We start from the raw sequence: 24,126 nt of genomic DNA, 5'->3' as shown, positions 1-24,126 counted from the left end.
CATGAGCCACTGCACTTGACCCCTACCTCTCTCTCTCTCTCTCTCTCTTTTTGGAGACAGTGTCTCATTCCATTGCCCAGGTTGGAGTGCAGGGGCACAATCACAGTTCACTGCAGCCTCAAAGTCCCGGGCTAAGGTGATCTCCCGGGTAGCTGGGACTACAGGGATGTACCACCACACATGGCTGTTTTTGTACAGGCAGAGTCTCACCACGTTGCCCAGGCTGGTCTCAATCCTCCTGCCTCGGCCTCCCAAAGTGCTAGGATTATAGGCATAAGCCACTGTGCCTGGCCTCTTTACATCATTTTTGTAAAATAGCACACTGTTTTGAAAATCAGGCACAGTGGCTCACGTCTATAATCCCAGCACTTTGGGAAGCCAAGGCGGGTGGATCACCAGGTCAGGAGATCAAGACCATCTAACCAGGCTGACACAGTGAAACCCCATCTCTGCTAAAAATATAAAAAATTAGTCGGGTGTGGTGGCACATAACTGCAGTCCCAGCTACTTGAGAGGCTGAAGCAGAAGAATCATTTCAACCAAGGGAGGCGGAGGTTGCAGTGAGCCGAGATCATGTCACTGTACTCCAGCCTGGGGGACAGAGCGAGGCTCTGTTTCAAAAAAAAAAAAAAAAAAAATCAGTCTGGCAGTTCCACAAAAGGTTAGAGTTACCATATGACCCAGCAATTCCATTCCTAGGTACACACCCAAGAGAGATAAAAACAAATATATCACCAAGAACTTGTATGCAAAATGGTTTATAACAGCATTATTCATAATAGCTAAAAGGTGGAAACAACTCAAATGTCCATCAGCTGATGAACAGAGAAATAAAATGTGACATAGCCATACAAGGGATTATCTGACAATAAAGAAAAATAAAGTACTGCTACACACTACAACTGGCACGAAACTTAAAAGCCATGCTAGGTGAAAGAAGTCCACCACAAAAGGCCACGTGGTGTATTATTCTGTTTATATGAGATGTCCAGAATAGACAAATATTTATAGAGACAGAAAGGAGATTAGTGGTTGCATGGTGCTGAGGAGCTGGAGTTGGGAAGGAAATGAGGAGTGGCTGCTAACGAAGACGGGGTTTTTTCGGGGGATGATGAAAGGTTCTAAAATTGATTGTGGTGATAACCACACGACTCTGAATACACTAAAAACCATTGACTTATATACTTTAAATGGGTGAACTGTATGGTATTTGAATTATTTTTTTTAATTGGCAAACAAATAAGGCATATATTTGAGATAAAAAGACAACAGAGGCAGAAAACTAGAAATTCTATTAATACCCATCTCTGAAATAAGATTGCTTCTGCTCCAATTACAGAACACAGACTTAGGCTTTAGCAAATCTGGGAACAGTGACCACATTAAAAGATGCTGCTGGAATAAATGCAGCTTATTCAAACTGATACACAGACATCCAAATCAGAAAGTCATACTAAGGAGGAATACGTAGTTTTGTTTAACAAAGTCTTCCTATGTTCTTAAAAAAATAATAAGACTAGAAGAAAATATGTAAAAATGCAAAACAGAAAAACTATTCTGAAACATGTGAAAGTAACACTGGTCCTCCAAAGAGCCTAGGTACAAATGGAAACACCCACCAAAACTCAGTAGACTATTAATAACAATTATTTCCAAGTAGGGGAATTTTTTTTCTTCTCTTTTACAATTTACTGTATAATCAAAAAACACAATGTAAAAAGGATTAAGCTTCTAAAAACTCTTTTAAATTGAGTTATACGGAAATTGAAATAAAGATACCAAGATTTAAATTAACATGTTAAAAGAAAATAAAGTCGTGATTTTCAACGTGGTTATTTGCCCTTCCTGCTGTTCACTGTTGTAAAGCTCCTTTACCATAAAACAGGATTACAAGGAAAGAAAAAATGGCGAAAGCACAAATTGCTAAAATTATAATCTCTTGAGAAAGGTGTACTAAACTATTCACTGAGATAGGATCTGGAAATACTTTCTCTGTTGTTACTTTTACTCCTAATTAGCAGAGTCATTACGTATATTCAGCTGTTAATGTGAACCACAATCTTGCGGCCCCTGAGAAGTGCAGTAGTTTATACTGTACAGCCCAACAGCTGTCAAAATAATCATGTCTATGGAGGAAATCTCACTTTCCTTTTTATTTGAATATAATCTCTTTCCCTTAGATTATCGAGAGAAAGAAAAGGGAAAGTAAGAAGAATAAGGAAGTTCTTAAAGCTTTGATAATATTCACACTTTTGGGCTTAAAAACTCCATGTAAATGTTAGTTCCTAAAGCCATCTTGGTTTTTTCCCCATTTATTAAATAGTCAGCTACTAGTCTCAAAAATGTTAGATTGGTGGCCATGAACGACATCAGAAAACCTCCCTGAAGGCCTCAACCTTTTCTGAATGAGGTGTGACATTTAATTTCCCCAGAACTGGGAGAGCCAAATATGCAAATCCTGACTGGCGGATGGACAAAGTGCTGGGCAGGCTGGCTCCCGGCTCTAAATCAAACTGCCAGAGACCCCAGGCTTAGTGCTCAAACCTGAATGCCAGACCAAAGGGTGCCCACCTTCAAGGGAAAGGCCTGTGGTAACAAGCCATCCTGATCTTTCAGTGCGTCAGCAAAACCATCCAAAAGACATTGCCAGCAAATTTATTGGCTTAGGAAACTAATACAATTTTTGCTGGTCTGGCTGCTCTTCACCAAAAAAAAAAAAAAAAAAAAAAGATGCAAACAAAAACTATAAACATCTGCTTTTAATAGGCCTAATTGCCGCCCAGGCTTTTTGTCTCTCGATCAGCAATAGTGAATAGTGTTCTAGCATAAGTACCAACAAAAGGAGAATAAGAACTCCAAACTTTTTTCGATTCCTGTAACAAATAATAATCAGAGTCCGCTTAAATTCATTTTAATGTTTCTTAAAATTCGACTGTCAAACTTCCAGTGACACTTAAAGCATAAAAATAGCTTCATTTTTACTTATTCTTAAGGCAATTTAACCCTGTCCCCAAACTTCCTCCCCAAGAACTCTACATGGAAAAACACGTGCTGACTTGTGGGGCAGTGCGTGCTTTGCTATCATTACCTGCTGTTCAGGTAACAGGGCGGCAGCTCAGCGCAGTTACACAGGACCAGGCAGCCTGAGTCTAGATCCAGGCCCCACCCGTACCAGCTTCGTGACTTAAACCTTGCCAGGCCGCCTTTATTTTTATTTTATTTTCTGAAATCTACTCACTCATTTTTTTTTTTTCCCCCCACAAGACAAGGTCTGGCTATGTTACCCAGGCTGGTCTGGAACCACTCAGCTCAAGCGATCCTCCAGCCTCAGCCTGTCAAAGAAAGGAGCCACCCACCTAGCCTCCTTTCTTTATTTGTAGTAATGCCCACTTCATAGGGTGGTCCTAAGGACTAAATATTATCATCTATGTAATACACAGGGCCCGCCTGGCACAATGAACAAACAGTGAACAAAAGAGGCTATGGCTACGTCGGAGTGAGGACAATTCCTAGGCGTCAAATCCCCACACTGAGAGCACACAGGACATAAATGCTTTCATGGGTTACTTCTACTAAGAGGCAGCACCTTGTGGTAAAAAAACACTGGCCCTAGGCAATCTCATATATTTCGTCCTTAAATCACTCTACTTGTGGACTTGAGCTCTTCTCTGGAAAATAAACAGATTACATTAGACGAGTGACTGTCTTCCTTTTAAAAAACTTTCTTTTTAAACTGTAATAGGGTAATATATGCTTAGAAAATGTTCAAGAAATGCAGATAAAAGAGGATATAATAAGAGGTCTCCTTTTCTTAACTCACTCCTTTTCCCTAGAAGTTTTCAAACTGTATTGTGGCCCTAGGGCTCCCTGGAAACGGAAGGTGGCTTCCAAGGAGAGATCAAGTGGACAGAGCCCCAGGGATTCCCCCAACACTACTTCAACCACAGTGGCTCTGCTTTTATGTGTCTTCTATACTAGGTTTCATGGATTTTGAGACAAGGGTTCCACTACTAAAATGAAGTTGGAAAATCATAGGATTAAATTATTTTAAAAACATTACCCAGCTCTAAAAATGTAAGTCTGTGGTCTACTGAACCAAATCCTCATATTTGCTATTACATTTATATCAGGTTTCCATATAATTTCCCTTTATTTCACCTTACCTCTAGCTCAAGATCCTGAGGTTCCATTTCAGAAAGTGACAGCACAGCAATTTTGGTAACTTTACAGACCTCATGGTCTCCTGGGAGTTTGCCCACCAAAGCTTTCTGCCGAATTAGAATAAGCCACCATGGAAGATCTGAAAGAGGAGAGTCATAATAAAGTCTGGCGTTTTTAGAGTGCTACTGTTCTGACAAGTTGAAGGCGAATAACCTAACAATGATAACAAAAAAAAAATGTGCATCCAAAATAAACTTTTAAAGTAAAACATGTCACAAAGACATAAAATGACCCTTAAACATGTGAAAAGACGTTCAATCTCACTCATAATTAGAGAAATGTAAATTAAAACCAGTTGTGACACCATGCTCACCCATCAGATTGGGAACAATTAACCAGAATGACAACACATATGCTGGCGAGGCTGCGAGAAAACTGAAAACAGCTGTGCAGGTGAGAATACCGACGACAAATACAACTTTTCTGGAAGGAAATTTAGCAGTACCTAACAATACAACAAATGCACTTACCTTTAATCAGTCCAGTGATCCCACCCTTGGGAATTTACCCTGAGGGTACACCTCAACAACAAAGTACATACACTGAAGCCTATTTTATAATTACAAAACACTGGAAACAGCCTAAAGTCCAGATACAGGACAGTGGTTGAATAAACTATGGCACATCCATGCAATGGAGTACTATGCAGCTGTAAAAAAAAAAAAAAAAAAAGTATTCTATAAATTAATAAGGAAGGATTCCTGGATGCATTAAGTAGATAAACCGAATATATTATTAACATACCGCTATCCCTCGGTATCTGCAGGGGACCGGCTCCAGGACCCCTGTGGACACCAAATTCCACGAATGCTCAAGTCCATCATGTAAAATGGCATAGTATTTGTATATAACCAATGCACATCCTCTCATATACTTGAAATCGTCTCTGGATTGCTTACAATACCTGATATAATCTAAATGCTATGGTAAACAGTTTTTAAACTGTATTGTTTAAGGAATAATGACGATAAAAAATGTCTATATATGTCCAGTACAGATGCAATCATCCTTTTTTTTTCCAAAAATTTTCCATCAATGGTTAGTTAGAGCCACAGATAGAGAACTCAATAGATACACAGGGCTGACTGTACATAATAAGACTATGTTACAATAACATAATAAATACATGTTTTTGTTTTTGTTTTGAGACTGGGTCTCACTCTGTCACCCAGGCTAGAGTGCAGTGGTGCAATCTCAGCTTATGGCAGCCTCTGCCTCCTGGGCTCAAGCAATCCTCCCACCTCAGCCTCTAAAGTAGCTGGGACCACAGGCATGCACCACCATGCCCAGCTAATTTTTGTACTTTTTTTAGAGATGGGGTTTTGCCATGTTGCCCAGGCTGGTCTCAAACTGCTGGGCTCAAGCAATCTGCCAGCCTTGACCTCCCAAAGTGCTGGGATTATAGGAATGAGCCACCGTGCCCAGCCAATAAAATATATTATCAAATCAAAGCATAAAAGAATACCTACAGTGTACTACCCTTCATGTAAGAAAGAAAATATGAGGTGATACATATCTATACATACAGTCACGTACCACATAATGATGTTTCAGTCAATGATGGGCTACATATGCAGTAGTGGTCCCTTAAAATTATAATGGAGCTGAAAAATTCCTGTCACTTAGTGACATCGTAATGTAGCATGACATATTACACGTGTGTGTGATTCTGGTATAAACCTACTGCACTGCTAGTGATAGAAAAGTATACAACATACAATTACATATGTACATAAGACTTGATAATGATAATAAATGACTGTTACTGGTTTATGTATTTGCTATACTATTTATCATTATTTTAGGTGTACTCCTATTTATAAATAAGGGTACAAAGAAAATGTTTTTGCACAGTTGTACAATGTGTTTGTGTTTTAACCTGTAATTACAGAAGAGTCAAAAAGTTTTAAAACATTACAGAGTTTATAAAGTAAAAAAGTTACAGTAAGCTAAGGTTAATTTAGTATTGAAGAAAGAAAAAAATTTTGGCAGGGCATGGAGGCTCATTCATGCCTGTAATTCCAGCACTTTGAGAGGCCCAAGTAGGAGGATTGCTTGAGTCCAGGACTTCAAGACCAGCCTGGATAACATACGGAGACCTCGTTTCTACAAAAAATTTAAAAATTAGCCAGGAGTTGGGACACGCACCTGTAGTCCCAGCTACTCAGGAGGCTGAGGTAGGAGGATCGCTTAAGCCTGGGAGGTTGACGCAGCAGTGAGTCATGGTCATGCCACCGCACTCCAGCTTGGGTGACAGGAAAGATCCCATCTCATAAAAAATAAAAAATAAAACAAAAAAAGAAAAACCAAAAAAAAATTTTTTTAAAAAGAAAGAAGAAATTTTAAAATAAAGTCAGTGTCGCCTACACGTATGGTGTATATAAAGTCTACAGTAGTATACGATAATGTCCTAGGCCTTCACATTCACTCACTGACTCGTCCAGAGCAACTTCTGGTTCCATAAGTTCCATTCATAGTTAAGTACCCAATACAGGTATACCATTTTTATCTTTTACACCATATCTTTTATACAGTATTTTTACCGTACCATTTCTATGTTTAGATGAAATTGCCCAACAACGCATTTCTCATTAAGTGATGCCTAACTATATGTATCCACGCATTTGTACAAAAACAAGAGGAGAGAGAAGTCAGTGAGATTAGTTATCTCCACAGAGTAGGTGGAAACGGGGTAGAAAGAAGAGGGGATGGGAATAGGATAAAAGAGATGAGGGGGAAATGACAGTTCTCTGAGTATGCCCTGGCAAATGACTGACTGGTCTCTGAGTAGAATTCTGACTCTTAAAACAATGGTAATGTTTCACATATCCCTTCAAATAAATAGTTCAAATCAACCAGAATGTGGGAGAACCTCAAACTGCAAACCCAACTCTATTAAAAATTAAGACTAGGCCGGGCACGGTGGCTCATGCCTGTAATCCCAGCACTTTGGGAGGCCGAGGCAGGCAGATCATGAGGTTAGGAGATTGAGACCATCCTGGCTAACACGGTGAAACCCCATCTCTACTAAAAAATACAAACAATTAGCCAGGCGTGGTGGCGGGCACCTGTACTCCCAGCTACTCGGGAGACTGAGGCAGAAGAGTGGCGTGAACCCGGGAGGTGGAGCTTGCAGTAAGCCAAGATCGCGCCACTGCACTCCAGCCTGGGTGACAGTGCGAGACTCTGTCTCAAAAAGTAAATAAATAAATAAGAATAGAACTAAACTGTAGGAGATAGAGAAGAAAAAATTAACCTAAGTAACTTCAGAAAACTATTTGGTAAAGATAAAGACAAAAAAAAACCGTATGCACTATTGTACTCTGGTTACTAAATTTATTTTTCAGAAGAGTATGGGTTGGTAATTCTCTAACTACTTTGTGTGTACACTAGGACTGAACAGAGAACTAAATATATTGAGGAGAATGGAGGGAAAATGATAAAACAACCTAAAGAAACCTTTAATAAATACAAGACAGAAAGAAGCAAACACCCAATCTTTCCAATCCAAATTTCTACTTCTCACAAGAGACTTTTAATTAAACGAAAAATAGTCTAAGAAAGACGGCGTGCAAAAGCAATTTTTCAGTTTATGAGACTACACCATTAAAAAACACACTTCCCAATTAGACCCCAAACCAAAAATTATTGAAATTGTGTTTCAGGAATTTATTATAGAAAAATAACACCATATATTTCCCATATAAAAGAATTTTTATAAAGGATATACAGGCTGGGCACAGTGGTTCACACTTATAATCCTAGCACTTTGGGAGGCCAAGGTGGGCAGATCACATCAGGCCAGGAGCTCAAAACCAGCCTGGACAACATTTCAAAACTCTGTCTCTACTAAAAATACAAAAATTAGCCAGGCATGGTGGTGCACATATGTAATCCCAGCTACTCGGAGGGCTGAGGCATGAGAATCGCTTGAACTCGGGAGGCAGAGGTTGCAGTGAGCTGAGATGGCGCCACTGAACTCCAGCCTGGGCGAGACAGTGAGACTCTGCCTCAAAAACAAATTTTTTAAAATAAATAAATAGTAATAAAAAGGATATATAATATCTTCATTTGCCCCATTTATTCCCCAAGTATTGATCAACTCTCATTTTAGAAATGGTGCTCTTGGAGATATGCTTTAAGCATTTCATAAATGCAAAAGTTTGGAAACATTTCATAATTCCTTATAAAATAGGGTGGAAATTTACTTCAAAGTTTTAAGGCTTTTATAGGCCATTTCCCTATTATCATTAAACATTAACTGAAGACCCATGTGCTAGGAAATTAATCAGGCATGAATACACATTACCAAGCATCTTGTAGGGGTTATGTGAAACATTACCTGTTAGCTGCTTGGAAACAAACCTAACATGTAAATCTTCCTAAAAAGCACATAACAGATAACAAACTGTTCAATGTCAATAAATTTTGTTGAATAAAAAGAAATCCTTACAATAGGTCTCTTAACCTCACAGGAATAATTTCTATCTTATTTTATCTTATTTATTTTTCTTTTCTGAGATGGAGTCTCGTGCTGTTGCGAGGCTGGAGTGCAGCGGCGCAATCTCGGCTCATTGCAACCTCCACCTCCCAGGTTTAAGCAATTCTCCCGCCTCAGCCTCTTGGGTAGCTGGGACTACGGGCGCCCGCCACCACACCTGGCTAATTTTTGTAGGTTTTTTTGTTTTGTTTTTTTGTAGTTTTTTATATTTTTTAGTAGAGACGGGGTTTCACCCTATTGGCCAGGCTGGTCTCAAACGCCTGACCTTGTGATCCGCCCGACTCGGCCTCCCAAAGTGCCGGGATTACAGGCGTGAGCCACCGTGCCCGGCCATTTCTATCTTATAGTGAACAATTTACAGTTGGGCCAGGCATGGTGGGTCATCCCTGTAATCCCAGCACTTTGGGAGGCTGAGGAGGCAGGATTACTCAAGGCCAGGGGTTCAAAAACAGCCTGGCCAGCATAGCAAGACTCCAGCCCTATAAAAATTGTTTTTAAAAATTAGCCAAGGCCAGGTGCAGTGGCTCATGCCTGTAATCCCAGCATTCTGGGAAGCTGAGATGAGTGGATCGCTTGAGTCCAGAAGTTTCAAACCAGCCTGGGCAACACAGCAAAACCCCATCTCTGCAAAAGATACAAAAGTTATCTGGGCATGGTGGTACATGCCTGTAGTCTCAACTACTCAGGAGGCTGAGCGGGGAGGATCATTTCAGCCCAGGAGTTCAAGGCTGCAGTGAGCTATGACTGCATCACTGTACTCCAGCCTGAATGACAGAGCAAGACCATGTCTCTAAAAAAATAAATAAATAATAAATCTTTATGACTCAAAGACCTCTCTCTCTCTCTCTCTCACACACACACACACACACACACACACACACACACACACGAAGGCCCTTCCTAGTTTACATCTTCTTGCCCTGATTTGCTCTGGATTCATTTCACATCAACATTACAAATTATGATTTTAATAAATTCAATAACAAAACCACAATGTACATTATCAAATATAGTATCTTTCCAATAAACCATCTAACGGTATAGTGCTGAAAATATAAAATTTTTAACTTTCAAACACAGGTTTTATTTCACATACAAACTCACTTGGAAAACCAAGAGGCATCTTTTTTCCCACAAAAACACTTGTATTGCCAATACTTAAACTCAACTTACACATTCAAATACATTTTAAAATAAAATATACATTTTTTAGCATTAACTACTCATATACAAAAATGTGAAAAATCTATGTGCTTTTTAAAAGGTTACAGATATTCAATATGCCTTGCAGTTATGATGAAGATTAAATCTGAGAAAATATAATGTAACAGAAACAAAGCCTTCTCAATAGTAGCCTTCCTTTTTCAAGGAGGCTTCAAATGTCCTAGACTTTGAGGTGAGAACTTGGACTCAAGTTTTAGCTCCATCATTTACTTCTTGTACACTTCAAAGCATAATACTTAGCTGCTCCGATTCTGTTTTCTCATATGAAAACTGGGATAAAACTGCCTACTTCAGAGAATGGCTATGAGGATTAACAATTTGTATAATTCATGATGTTATTCCTAAAATGTTTACTGAACATCTACTATAAGTATCACAAAGCAATTTATGTCTTTTTTTTTTTTTTTTGAGATGGAGTGTCGCTCTCTCTCCCAGTGTGGAGTGCAGTGGCGCGATCTCGGTTCACTGCAAGCTCTGCCTCCAGGGTTCATGCCATTCTGCCTCAGCCTCCCTGAGTAGCTGGGACTATAGGCGCCCGCCACCACACCCAGCTAATTGTTTGTATTTTTTAGTAGAGACGGGGTTTCACCATGTTAGCCAGGATGGTCTCGATCTCCTGACCTTGTGATCTGCCCGCCTCGGCCTCCCAAAGAGCTGGGATTATAGGGGTGAGCCACCGTGCCCAGCCTGGTGTCTATTTTTATTACCACTACACCCTGCTAATAGATTCCATTTCCAACCTATAGTCAAAAAACTAAAAAACATTCAAATAATGTGCCCCAGGCTTGCAACTGGCCGATAGGATTTTTTTAAAACTTCCCTTTTGGACATCTTCATACATAAAAGTAGAGAGAGCAATATAATCAAACCAAATCCACCCACCACCTAGACCCAGCAGTTATCAATGCATGACTCAGTCTTCTATGACGTCCAACTTTTTTTTTCCCAATGACTCTGTACCTGTCTTTTAATTTTAAAGAATTCCAAATCTAGAAAGTAAAAAAGAAACCCCATGGGCTTTGGGTTAAAAATCTGAGTTATATTCTATTTGAGGCTGGGCACGGCGGCCCACGCTTGTAATCCCAGCACTTTGGGAGGCCAAGGCAGGAAGATTGCTTCAACCCAGGAGACCAGCCTGGGCAACATGGGGAAACTCTGTCTCTACAAAAAAAAAATTTAAAAATTAGCCAGGCATGATGGAGCAACCCTGTAGTTCCAGCTACTCAGGAGGCTGAGAGTGGAAGCATCACCTAAACCAGGGAGGTCAAGGCTGCAGTGAGCCATGATCACGCCACTGCAGTCCAGCCTGGGCAACAAGAATGAGAGACACAGAAGGAAAGGGAAAGGGAAAGGAAAGAGAGACGAGAGAGAGAGAGAGAGAGAGAGAGAGAGAGAGAGAGAGAGATAGAGAGAGAGAGAGAGATAGAGAGAGAGAGAAAGAAAGAAAGAAAGAAAGAAAGAAAGAAAGAAAGAAAGAAAGAAAGAAAGAAAAGAAAGAAAAGAAAGAAAGAAAGAAAAAATTATATTTGATAATCCAGTTTCTTCCAGAAATAAATGGCAAAAAAATATTTTAGATTCTAGCATAATCAAATATATAAAATTTTTCTGACTGATTTTTCCCCCTAAGGAAACCTAAAGAGAATGTGAGTGAAGAAAAATTCCAACCACTTATCATACCATTTTCCAAAGAAGAGAGAAATTAAGGTCGATAACTTAGATTATAACGTGTAGATATCTATTTCCTTACAAATTTTACTTCGTTTAGTTTTTTTTATTTTTGATCTATATGTAAGACTGAAACAGTGAGGAAAAAAACTAACATTGAGCTTTACTATGTGCTGTATATTTTTCATTTGCTAAACCTCAGCCTCGTGGAAAAAGCATGAACTCTAGATATAATATAAAAGGTTAAAAACTATACATATTGTAAAGAAATGGAATATTATATATTTAGCAAAGTTTTTCAGACCTTGAGAAATCAATAATATATTAATAGATGGGAGTCCACTGATGTGGCCACATATAAATATATACATACACAAAAGCATTAATATAGGCCACTTTCGTATGTAATAGAAAAAAGGTGTCAGAACATTAGCAACAGGAGCAATAAGGTTTCCGGGACTAATTCCAATTAAGAAATGTCTAGGTTGGAAGTGGTACTCCCAGCACTTTGGGAGGCCAAGGCAGAGGGATGGCTTGTGCCCCAGGGGTTCAAGACCAGCCTGGACAAAATAGCCAGACCGAGTCTCGAAAGAAAAGAAAAGAAAAGAGAAAAACAAAACAAACGAACGAACTAAAGAAAGGTCTAATATCTACATGAAAAGCACCACAGAACTTTCATTTAGAGCATACAGAAAATAAATACATGAAAGCACCATGCGCCTAGATGCACAGGTTCAGTATTTCAAGCTTGTTGGTATCTCTCAAATTAATATAGAAATTTACTGCAATTTCAATCAAAATTCTAATGGGACTTCTGGGAATTTTTTTTTTTTTTTTTTTGGAGACAGAGTCTCGCTCTGTCGTCCAGGCTGGAGTGCACTGGTGCGATCTCCGCTCACTGCAACTTCCGCCTCCCGAGTTCAAGCAATTCTCCTGCCTCAGCCTTCTGAGTAGCTAGGACTACAGGCGCCCGCCACCATGCCCAGCTAATTTTTGTATTTTTAGTAGAGATGGGGTTTCATCATGTAGCCAGGATGGTCTCGATCTCTTGACCTTGTGATCCACCCACCTTGGCCTCCCAAAGTGCTGGGATTACAGGCGTGAGCCACTGAGCCCACATGGGAAATTTAAATCTATTTTAAATTTCACTTGAAACACTACATGTGTAAAAATATCCAGTAAAAATTTAGAAAAGAAATTGAGACTATTTGTCTTCCTAGGCAGAATTACGGTAACGCCAGGCGTGGTGGCTCGCACCTGTAATTCCAGCTACTTCGGAGGCTGACTGCTTGAGCTCAAGAGTTCAAGAAGCTGGCAGTAGGCTACGATTGCATCACTGTACTCCAGCATGGGGGAAAGAGTGAAACCCAACATGGAAGACAGAGCAAGCGTGGGAGGAAAAAAGCATGGGAATTAAAACTTGATACTAATAAAGGAATAAATGAATCACTAGAATAGAGAAGCCAGACATGACTTATGTAAAAATGAGCATCTCATAAATGATGATAAAGAAGGGAAAAGAATGGTGTCTCAATAAACTGAAACAACAGACACTGGAGATTCCGAAACGGGGGATGGTGGGAAGGCAGCAAGGGTTGGAAAACCACCTATTGGGTAGTATGTTCACCTGTTTGAGTGACAGGATCAACAGAGGACCAAAACTCAGCATCATGCAATATACTCGTGTAACAAACCTGCACACGTTCCCCCTGAAACTAAAATTTAAGGTTTTTACTTAATTTTAAGATAAAAAATAGGCTGGGAGAGGTGGCTTATGTCTGTAATCCCAGCACTTTGGGAGGCCAGGGTGGGTGGATTGCTTGAGTCCAGGAGTTTGAGACTAGCCTGTGCAACACAGCGAGACCCTGTCTCTACAAAAAAAACACAAAAATTAGCCGAGCATGGTGGCAGACGTCTGTAGTTCCAGCTATTCAGGAAGCTGACGTGGGAGGATCGCTTGACCCCAAAAGGCGAAGGTTGCAGTAAGACAAGTTCCAGCTACTGCACTCTATCCTGGGCAACAGAGCAAGACCCTGTCTCAAAAAAGACAATAATTTTTAAAAATTAGGCTGGGCGCAGTGGCTCACACCTGTAATCCCAGCACTTTGGGAGACTGAGGCAAGTGGATCACGAGGTCATGCATTCAAGACCATCCTGGCCAACACGGTGAAACCCCATTTCTATTAAAAATACAAAAATTAGCTGGGCATGGTGGCATGTGCCTATAATCCCAGCTACTCAGGAGGCTGAGGCAGGAGAATTGCTTGAACCGGGACCCAGGAGGCAGAGGTTGCAGTGAGTCGAGATCTCACCACTGCACTCAAGCCCGGGCTACAGAGCAAGATTCCATCTCAAAAAAAAAAAATCAAAACCATGTTGAAATAATTGGTTCTCCACACACACAAAAAGTTAAATTCCCACTGCAAGCCATGCCCCAAAATTAATTGTAGATGAGCTAATTGCTAAAAATACAAACAAAACAAAATACAGCAGATTCTTTATCATCTCAGAGCAGAAGGACCTTTGGAAGCATGATACATAATCCAGAAGTCACAAAATGAACAGGTTTGATTACATTAAAAATGAAACATATCTTGGTGGTAAATCACACTATAAACAAAATGAAAAGCAAATGACAAACAGGAAAGTATTTGTGACACATGGCATGCTAAAGGTAAGTATTTATGAAATATAAAGAGCTGTATCAACCAACAAGAAAAACGTAATAGGTTTCCTCTTGGTAATTTTCCATCCACAGATTCCTACCTACCACACTCTTTTGCTGTATATTCTTACCTGCCACACTCTTTTCCTTACTATATTTGGAATTGAGCACAATCCTAGACTGAGGTTTCTTTTCCCCTTGTGCAATAGTTCCTCAATAAAATCTGTAGAAAAGGAAAAGATAACGTCCCCAAAGTAAAAAAAGATACAAATCCGCACTTTATGGAGGGAGTACAGATGATAAACATTAAAAATATAATTAAGCTCAGCAATAATCAAATAAATATAAATTAAAATAGGAAGATCCCTTTTTCTCCATCAGATTGTCAAAAAGAAATCTCTTTGTGAAAGGTAACAATATTGGAGATGCATCAAAATTCAAACTGTGTATATGCTTCATCCAATCTGTTCCTCTCCTAGCAATGTATTCTATAGACTTGAGAAGGTTGGGAAAATGAAGACTGTAAGCATAATAATTGTATTTTTTTGTAAATGCATAAAGAAACTCTGGGAGGATTCACAAGAAACCAATAATGATGGTGCTAGGTTGGATGAAGTAGTGGAAATAGGGCAGATAGGGACAGGGGAGTGAGGGAGGCTTCGCTGAATACCTTTTACTACTATTTACATTGTTAAACCATGCACTTATACTACCTAAAAATTTAAATTTTAAAAAAAAAGTCCTTCTGCGGAAACAACCCAAACATCCATCAAGGGATGAAGGAACAGACAAAACGTGGTCTATCCATACAAGGGAATATTATTCAGCTATAAAGGGAGGAAGTGCTGACACATGCTTCAACATGGACGATCCTTAAAAACATTGTGCTAAGTGAAAAAAGCCAATCACAAAGGTCCACACATGTGTATGATTTTGTTTATGTGAAATACTGAGAACAGGAAAATCACTAGAGACAGAGGTAGATTAGGTTAGTGGTTGCCAGGAGCTGGGTGAAGGGGTAATGAGAAATAACTGGCCATCTGAGAGGTTTCATTCTTGGATGCTGAAAATGTTCTGGAATTAGAGAGTGATAAATGTTGCATAACCTTGCAAATCTACTAAAAACCACTTAACTGTACACTTTAAAAGGGTCAATTTTATGGCATGTAAATTAAATCTCAAGTTTTTTGTTTTTTGTTTTTTAAAAAAGCTCCTTCTGAAGAACAAAAGAACTTGTTAGGAGCCTTAAGATAATAAAAAACTAAAAAGTATACTTTCTGCCAAAAATGGAGGTTAGGATAGGACAGCCAACACTAGTGAAAAGATGTAGCTGTCTGGAATAGTGTTCAAGGGAATAATCAAAATTATCACAAAAAGAAAAATTATGAACTGAACACTGAGCTATTTCCAAGCAAAAACAACACTCACTCTAGAAAATAAAACAAACAAACAAAACCTCACAAAAAATAACAGCAGTCTCTATTCCTGTAATTATTTTGCCTTAGGTGAAACAAAACACAACACTACTGCCACATAAAAGCCTGAGATGTCCAGCAGGAATGTGCGTATTGAGCTACAGGGTTAAATGATCTCTACTTTTTATACTTAGAATTAAAACAAGACAAATGTAAAGGTACAGCATCACTACTGTTTGGTAATCCTATTATCCATCAGGCATCATTTTACAATAAAATTTTTAAAAGCACCAAAGTAGGCTATGTATTTATTTGTCATCCACCAGGAAAAGAAATTTGGTTCAATTAAAGTGCCATTTTGAGATTCGGATATACACAGTATAACAAAGAATAAAAAAAAAAAAATAGAATCTAGCAAGGCCTGACAGCATAAAGATTTTTTTTCCAACTTTTTAAACATATTACAATTTTGTTACAAGGTTACAAAATTGTAACCTTGCCTCTTCCAGGAAAAAAAGAGACAAGAAACCTGACTTCCCCAGCAAGATAACAAAAACTGATTAGGAAGTGATTATCTTGAAAAGCATGACCAGGAGGGCAAGCTAAAACAATATTCCTGGAAAACATTCAATTGCTTGACTTAGAAAGTGACTCACTCAAAAGGAGATGAGCAATTGTAAGATAAAGATTTTCATGCCACTTTACAAAAAAAAAATTTTCTCCTGCATTATGGTTCTCTGGAGGAACAGAACCAAGAGGATATATAAATAAGAGGAGATTTATTATTGGAATTGCTCACATGACTATAGAAGCCAAAAAGTCCCAACAATCTGCCATCTGCAAGTTGGAGAACCAGAAAAGCCTGTGGTGTTATTCAGTCCAAGTCCAGCGGAGTCAACGGTCAAAGTCACAGTCCAAATCCGAAGGGCCTAGAACTGGGAGGCTGAGGGTTTAAGTCCCAATCTGAGTCCGAAAGCTTGAGATCCAGGAGCTCTGATGTCCAAGAGCAGGAGAAGATGGATGCCCAGGCTCAAACACAGTGAATCCATACTTCCTTTTTGGTTCTGTTCCGGCCCTCAACAGATGGGATGATGCTCACCTCCACTGGGGAGGATGGGTCTTCTTTACTCAGTCCACCAACTCAAACCCAAGTCTCTTCTGGAAACACCATCACACACATGACCAGAAATCATTTTGTACCAGCTTTCTGGGCATCCCTTCCCAGTCAAGTTGACACAAAAAATTAAACATCATTGCCAGATCCAGTGGTGTGTGCCTGTAGTCCCAGCTGCTCAGGAGGCTGAGGCAGGAGCATCACTGGAGCCCGGCAGCATAGTGAGACACTGTCTCAAAAAGTAAATAAATATAAATAAAAATTTTTAAATTAACCGACTCCCTACTCATGACCTTACCTCTAAGGGGTACTGCAACTACATATTTCTAGACATGGCTAACCATCCTACTGACATACAGAAAAGATACACATTTAATCCACCAATGCATGTCCAGCATTTTTATTTTTATTAACATTATATAGGGAATATATGAATATATCCCATTTTTTGAAAGTTTAAACACTACAGATAAATCTGAAGTTCTCTTTGACCACTATTCCCCACTCCATGGAAATGCTTTAAACCTAATCCAAACCCTGCTTTCTTAGTTCTCTCACATAAGGAAAACAGGAGAAATGGAAAGTAACCAGTTACTTTGGCACTAGTCCTTTAAATTTTACTTGAGAACTTAAAATGACTTATGTTCACAGCATACAACCATAATTTATTTTGTAGGCTCTATTTTCACTGCTCTTTTAAACACTTTGCAATTTATCTCTATAAACATTCATGTGAGGAACAAAGGCAAAAAGGAAGAGAAGGTGCATTTACTAATGAGTCTCAGGTGTTTACTTCCTTTAGTATGCTCTAACACTGCACACTACATTCCTGAGGCCAAGATTACCTTTCCTAGGTCCACTGGAACAGTCACAGAGAGTCTGGGAAATGGTCAGAGAGCACCCATCAGCCTGAACACTCACATGGTTGTGCGATTATGACTTGAGGAGCTAGCACAGGAGAATTCATAATTTTTTTATTTTCTTTCTCTCCCTTTTAAGAGACAGGATTCTCATTATATTGGCCAGGCTGGAGAGCAGTGGTTATTCACAGGCTTGACCCCACTACTGATCACAGCATGGGAATTCTGACCTGCTCCGTTTCTGACCTGGGCCAGTTCACTCCTCCTTAGGCAACCCGGACGTCCCCCCTCCCAAGAGGCTGCCGTGTTTGATGCCAAACTTAGTGCAGACACCCAATCAGCATAGCTCACCCCAGCCCAGAACTCCTGGGCCCAAGTGATCCTCCCACCTTAGCCCTCTAGTAGCTAGGACTATAGGTGTGTGCTACCACACTTGACAAGAATTTATAATTATATTGACCCATCAACAAATACTAACCCAAAGACAGAGGTGCATACTATATACTCCAAAGTCTTTTGTAGCATAATATTCAAATACAAGTATTTCTTGAAGGGCTTCTGCAGATTATGCTCAAAGCGCCACAGAAGAGTCTGTATTTGCACTGGATACATCAGAGGATGGAGACATGTTGGTAAAGAAGGAAAAAAATCTGAAAAGGGGAAAAGTCTGATCACCTTTCCTTTCTTCTCTGTCCCATTGCCAACAGGAATACTCACGTTCCTCTGTCATTTCAAATTGACAGTCTAAACTAAAAAACGTAAGCCAAATTACTCACTGCTTTATATATATACATATATAGCTGGTTTGAAGGTTATGCTTAGGTGCATACAAATTTCAAACTGTTCTACCTTTCTGGTGACTTGAAAATTTTGTTATTTTTGAAATGATTCTCTCTCTCTACTTCTTGCCTTAAATTCTACTTTGATATTAGCACAGTGACACCAGTTTTCGTTAGGCTAATGTTCGCAGTTTCTATGCTTTTACTTTCTATATTCACATATCCAAGGCATTTGTCTTGAAAGCAAGCATGTAGATGGATTTTATTGTTTTCCTAGTATAAATATCTTTGGTTTTTAATAGAAGCATTAAGTCTACTCATTTGTTATGTAATGACTGTCATATTTAGGAATCAAACTATCTTACTATTTGTCCCATTTGTTCCATACATACCTTTTCTTGCCTTCTTTTAGATTAAGTTTTTAAATCATTATGATTCTGCTTTTCCCCTTTATGAGCTTTTTACAATATTATTCTGTTAGTGGTTACACTGTAGGGGATAACACGAACCCTAATTTACAAAAGCCTAATGTAAATTCGTACTTTTTCCAGCTGCTGGACAGTGAAAGGACTTAGATACCAACTCCTTTTAACTCCCCACTGTTACTATTATTGTTGTGTATTTTAATTCTACATTTAAAGTTAAGCCCCATCCATATATGATGACAAATTCACTTAAATTTACTATTTCCCCTTTCCATTGATCTTCATTTCTTCCTACCCCTCCATGCTCCCATCTGGAATCATTTTCCTTTTGCCTGAACATCTCTCTATTTTTGTTTTTAGGGGTGGGGGTGGGACAGAGTCTCGCTCTGTTGCCCAGGCTGGAGTACAGTGGCACAATCTTGGCTCACTGCAACCTCTGCCTCCCAGATCCAAGCAATTCTCCTGCCTCAGCCTCCCGAGTAGCTGGGATTGCAGGCGCCCACCACCATGCCTGGCTAATTTTCATATTTTCAGTACAGACAGGGTATTACCATGTTGGACCAGGCTGGTCTTGAACTCCTAGCCTCAGGTGATCCGCCCGCCTTGGCCTCCCAAACTCCTGGGATTATAGGTATGAGCCACTGCGCCCAGTCCTCTCTAGTATTTCTTTTAATGCAGAGACTCCTGGTGACAAATTCTCCCAGTTTTTGTCTCAAAATGTCTTTATTTTTCTTAATTTCTGAAGGTATAAAATTCTGGACAGGCCCTTTGACGACATCATTCCATTGTCTTCTGGCTTCCATTGTTTCTATCAATGCTTATGCCTTTGAATTTAATGTGTATTTTTTTCTTTGGCTGCTTTTAGGATATCCTCTTTGTCTTTACATTTCATCAGTTTTACTATGAAGTAACTGAGTGTGGTTTTATGTTTTTTCCCCTTGGATTCAAAGTACTTCTTGAATCTGTGGCTTGTATTTATAGTTGGTTTTAGAAAATTCTTGGCCATTATCTCATCAAATACTACTGCTGTCAGAAACAGAACCTCTGACTAGTTTTCTTGATCTCATTTTTTTTGTGTTTTTTTTTTTTGTTTGTTTTGTTTTTTTTTTTGAGACGGAGTCTGGCTCTGTCGCCCAGGCTGGAGTGCAGTGGCCGGATCTCAGCTCACTGCAAGCTCCGCCTCCCGGGTTCACGCCATTCTCCTGCCTCAGCCTCCCGAGTAGCTGGGACTACAGGCGCCCGCCACCTCGCCCGGCTATTTTTTTGTATTTTTTAGTAGAGACAGGGTTTCACTGTGTTAGCCAGGATGGTCTCGATCTCCTGACCTTGTGATCTGCCAGTCTCGGCCTCCCAAAGTGCTGGGATTACAGGCTTGAGCCACCGCACCCGGCCTCTTGATCTCATTTTTAAAGTGTAGGAAATATCTGTAAATGACCCTGTGATGGTTAATTTTGTGGGTCAACTTGACTGGGAAGGGACGCCCAGATTGCTGGTAAAACATTATTTCTGGGTTTGCGTGTGATGGTATTTCCAGAAGAGATTTGCGTTTGAATTGGTAAACTGAATAAAGACTGCCCTCACCAATACAGATGGGCATCATCTGATCCACTGAGTGCCAGAATAGAACAAAAAGGCAGAGGATGGGCTACCTTGCTCTCTGAGCTGGGACATCATCTTCTCCTGCCTGCAGACATCAGTGCTCCTGGTCGTCAGGCCCTTGGATTCCAACTGAGACTTACATCGACTCCCCTGGTTCTCAGTTATTTGGGTTTGGACTAGAACTATACCACCAGCTTTCCTGGTTCTCCAGATTGCAGATGGCAGCCTCCATAATCACATGAGCCAATTCCTTATAATACTTATCCCTAAATAACAAATCTCTCTATATAATAATCTCTGTATAGATGTTAAATCTCTGTATACACACACACACACACATACACACACACACACAGTTTACCCCTGAACAACGCAGGAGTTAGGGATGCTGACTCCCCATGCACATACAACTTTTGGCCAGGCGTGGTGGCTCACACCCATAATCCCAGCACTTTGGGAGGCCAAGACAGGTGGATCACCTGAGCTCAGGAGTTTGAAACCAGACTGGGCAACATAGCAAAACCCCATCTCTACAAAAAAAATACAAAAATTATCCAGGTACCATGGCATGCACCTGTAGTCCCAGCTACTCAAGAGACTGAAGCGTGAGAATTGCTGGAACCTAGGCAGTCGAGGCTGTAGTGAGCTGAGATTGCTCCATTTCACTCCAGCCTAGGCAACAGAGCAAGATCCTGTCTCAAAAACAAAAACAAAATCCACATACAGCTTTTGACTCCCCCAAAACTTAACTATGAAAAGTCTACTATTGATCAGAAGCCTAACATAAATAGTTGATTAACACATACTTTGTATGCTATATTATATACTGTATTCTTACAATAAAGTAAGCTAGGCCAGGCACGGTGGCTCACACCTGTAATCCCAGCACTTTGGGAAGCCCAGACAAGTGGATCACCTGAGGTCAGGGGTTCGAGACCAGCCTGGCCAACATGGTGAAACCCCATCTCTATGAAAAATACAAAAGATTAGCTGGGCATGGTGGCAGGCACCTGTAATCCCAGCTACTTGGGAGGCTGAGGCAGGAGAATCACTTGAACCCAGGAGGCAGAGGTTGCAGTGAGCTGAGATTGCACCACTGTACTACAGCCTGGGCGACAAGAGGGAAACTCTGTCTCAAAAAAAAATGAACATATGAAAAAAGTAAGCTAGAGAAAAGAAAATGCTATTAAAAAAACCACAAGGGGCCAGGTTTGGTGGTTCACACCTGTAATCACAGCACTTTGCAAGGCCAAGACAGGCGGATCAGCTGAGGTCAGGAGTTCAAGACCAACCTGGCCAACAAGGTGAAACTCCATCTCTACAAAAAATTAGCCAGGCATGGTGGTGCATGCCTGCAATCCCAGCTACTTGGGAGGCTGAGGTAGGAGCATTGCTTGAACCTGGGAGGCGGAAGTTGCAGTGAGCTGAGGTCGCACTATTGCATTCCAGCCTGGGCAACAAGAACGAAACTCGGTCTCAAAAAAAAAAAAAAAAAAGAAAGAAAGAAAACCATAAAGAAGAGAAAATGTATTTACTACTCATTAAGTGGAAGTGGATCATTACAAAGATCTTCATCCTTATCTTCATGTTGAGTAGGCTGAGGAAGAGGAAGGAAGAGAAGGGGTTGGTCTTGAGGTCTCAGGTATGGCAGAGGCAAAAGAAAATACACTATACATGAACCCACAGAGTTTAAACTTGTGTCGTCCAAGGGTCAACTCTGTGTGTGTGTGTGCATGTGTGTGTGTGCATGCATGTGCGCATATATACACTATTGGTTCTGGAAAGCCCTAATAAAGATTTTGGTACCAAGCAGCAGGGGTGCTGCTATAACAAACATCTAAAGATGTGGAAGCAGCTTTGGAACTGGGTAATGGGTAGAGGCTGGAAGAGTTTGGAGGTGCATACTATTAGAAAAAGCCTACACTGCCCTGCATGAACCTTTAAAGGTGATGCTGGTGAGGACTCAGAAAGAAGAGAGATGAGCTGTAGAAAAAGCCTCAATCTTCTCAGAGAATTCCTAAGTAATCCTGAGCAGAATGTCAGTAGAAAACACGAACAGTAAAGAGCATTCTGGTAAAGTCTCACATTAAAATAAGGAATGTGTTACTGGACAATATGGAGATGATCCTTGTTATAAAGTGGCAAAGAACTTGGTTGAAGTGTGTGCATGTTCTAGTATTTTGTGGAAGGGAGGACTTAAGAGTGCAATTGGATATTTACCTGAAGCAATTTCTAAGCAAAATGTCAAAGGTGCAGTTTGCCTCCTCCTGCCTGATTATAGTAAAATGCGAAAAGAGAGCTATGACTTAAAGACAGAATTGCTAAGCAAAAATGAAGTAGAACTTAAAGATTTGAAAAGTTCTACCCAGACTACAGAAGTTTTAAAAAAGGCCTGTTCAGGGGAAAACACTACAGGTGTGCCCAAGTCCCTCTGATGAGGAGAGCAATATGGGTGTGAACCATGGACTTGATAAGCCACTTCAGCAGGAGAACAGCCAGTGTGAGATGAAAGGGAAGGAACTGGGAAGGAATGAAGGATGGCTGTCGGTCTTCCTGGGTTTTACAGGCCAGAACCACAGAGCTTTTTGGCCGAGAATGTGTACTATTCTTCAAGACAAGGGCAGAACAAGTCCAAAGGTGATTAAGAGATCATCAGGGCTGCTTCCTTGGTTTCAAAAGGGGTAGGCGGGGACTGCCTTATTCAACAGGCAAGATGGTCTCTGCCAGACGCCATGGGGATAGGAACAACCAGCAGGGCCCTAGGGGCACAACCCTTTCTGGGTAGAGCTGTGGAAGCAGGCCCCCCACCTCAGCAGGTCTGGAAGGTAGAACCTATACCGCAGTGGGCCTGGAGTGCAGAACAAGGACTCAGTGAAGATTATTCTCGAGCCTTAAGATCTCAAGGAGTTTGCCGTATAGTTTGGACTTACAAGGGTTCCACTGCCCCTTTCTTCTTTCCTATTTCTCTTTTGAAAATGGAAATATCTAGCCCAAGTATGTCCTACCATTGTATTTTCTAAGTACATAACTTGTTTGGTTTCACGGGTTTGCAGCTGAAGAGCAATTTGCCTCAGGATGAATCATACCCTGAGCGTCACCCACATCTGAGTTAGATGATATTTAAATGAGACTTTGGATTTTTTACTTTAAGAGTTGATGCTGGAATTAGTTAAGAGTTTGGGAATGTTGGGATTATAATGAATGTATTTTGTATATGAGAAGAGCATACATTTGGGGGGACAGGGCAGAATGTTATAAGCTAAATGTTTATGTCCCCCCAAATTCATACAGTCACCCCTCAGTATCTGCAGGGGATTGGTTCTACAACCCCCATAGACACCAAAATCCTCAAATGTTCAAGTCCCTTATGTAAAATGGCATAGTATCAATACTTCCATATATCTGCGCACATCCTCCTGTATACTTTAAATCATCTCTAGATTACTTATAATACCTAATACAATATAAATGCTGTTTAAATAGTTGTTATATTATTTTTATTGGGTTTTTTCCCCTGAATATTTTTGATCTGCAGATGTGGAACCTACAGATAGGGAGGACCGTGACTATGTTGAAATCCTAATCCCTCATGTTATGGTATTTGGAGGTGGGGCTTTTGGTAGATGATGAGGTTATTAGGGCTCCACCATCACAAATG

At 40.2% G+C, this 24,126-nt stretch overlaps 1 protein-coding gene across 1 annotated transcript in view; it reads right to left on the bottom strand.

The window, feature by feature from the left end:
• Positions 1-24,126, bottom strand: part of INPP5F (inositol polyphosphate-5-phosphatase F) — a 104,320-nt gene that overhangs the window by 41,927 nt on the left and 38,267 nt on the right. The window contains exon 3 of the mRNA XM_007964257.3: positions 4,164-4,300. Within this exon, the coding sequence (XP_007962448.3) occupies positions 4,164-4,300 (137 nt within the window). The remainder of the gene's footprint in view (positions 1-4,163; positions 4,301-24,126) is intronic.

This window comes from Chlorocebus sabaeus, chromosome 9, assembly GCF_047675955.1.
Source record: "Chlorocebus sabaeus isolate Y175 chromosome 9, mChlSab1.0.hap1, whole genome shotgun sequence".
In the NCBI taxonomy this organism is placed as follows: domain Eukaryota; kingdom Metazoa; phylum Chordata; class Mammalia; order Primates; family Cercopithecidae; genus Chlorocebus; species Chlorocebus sabaeus.
This window is presented reverse-complemented; position numbering and strand designations above follow the sequence as displayed.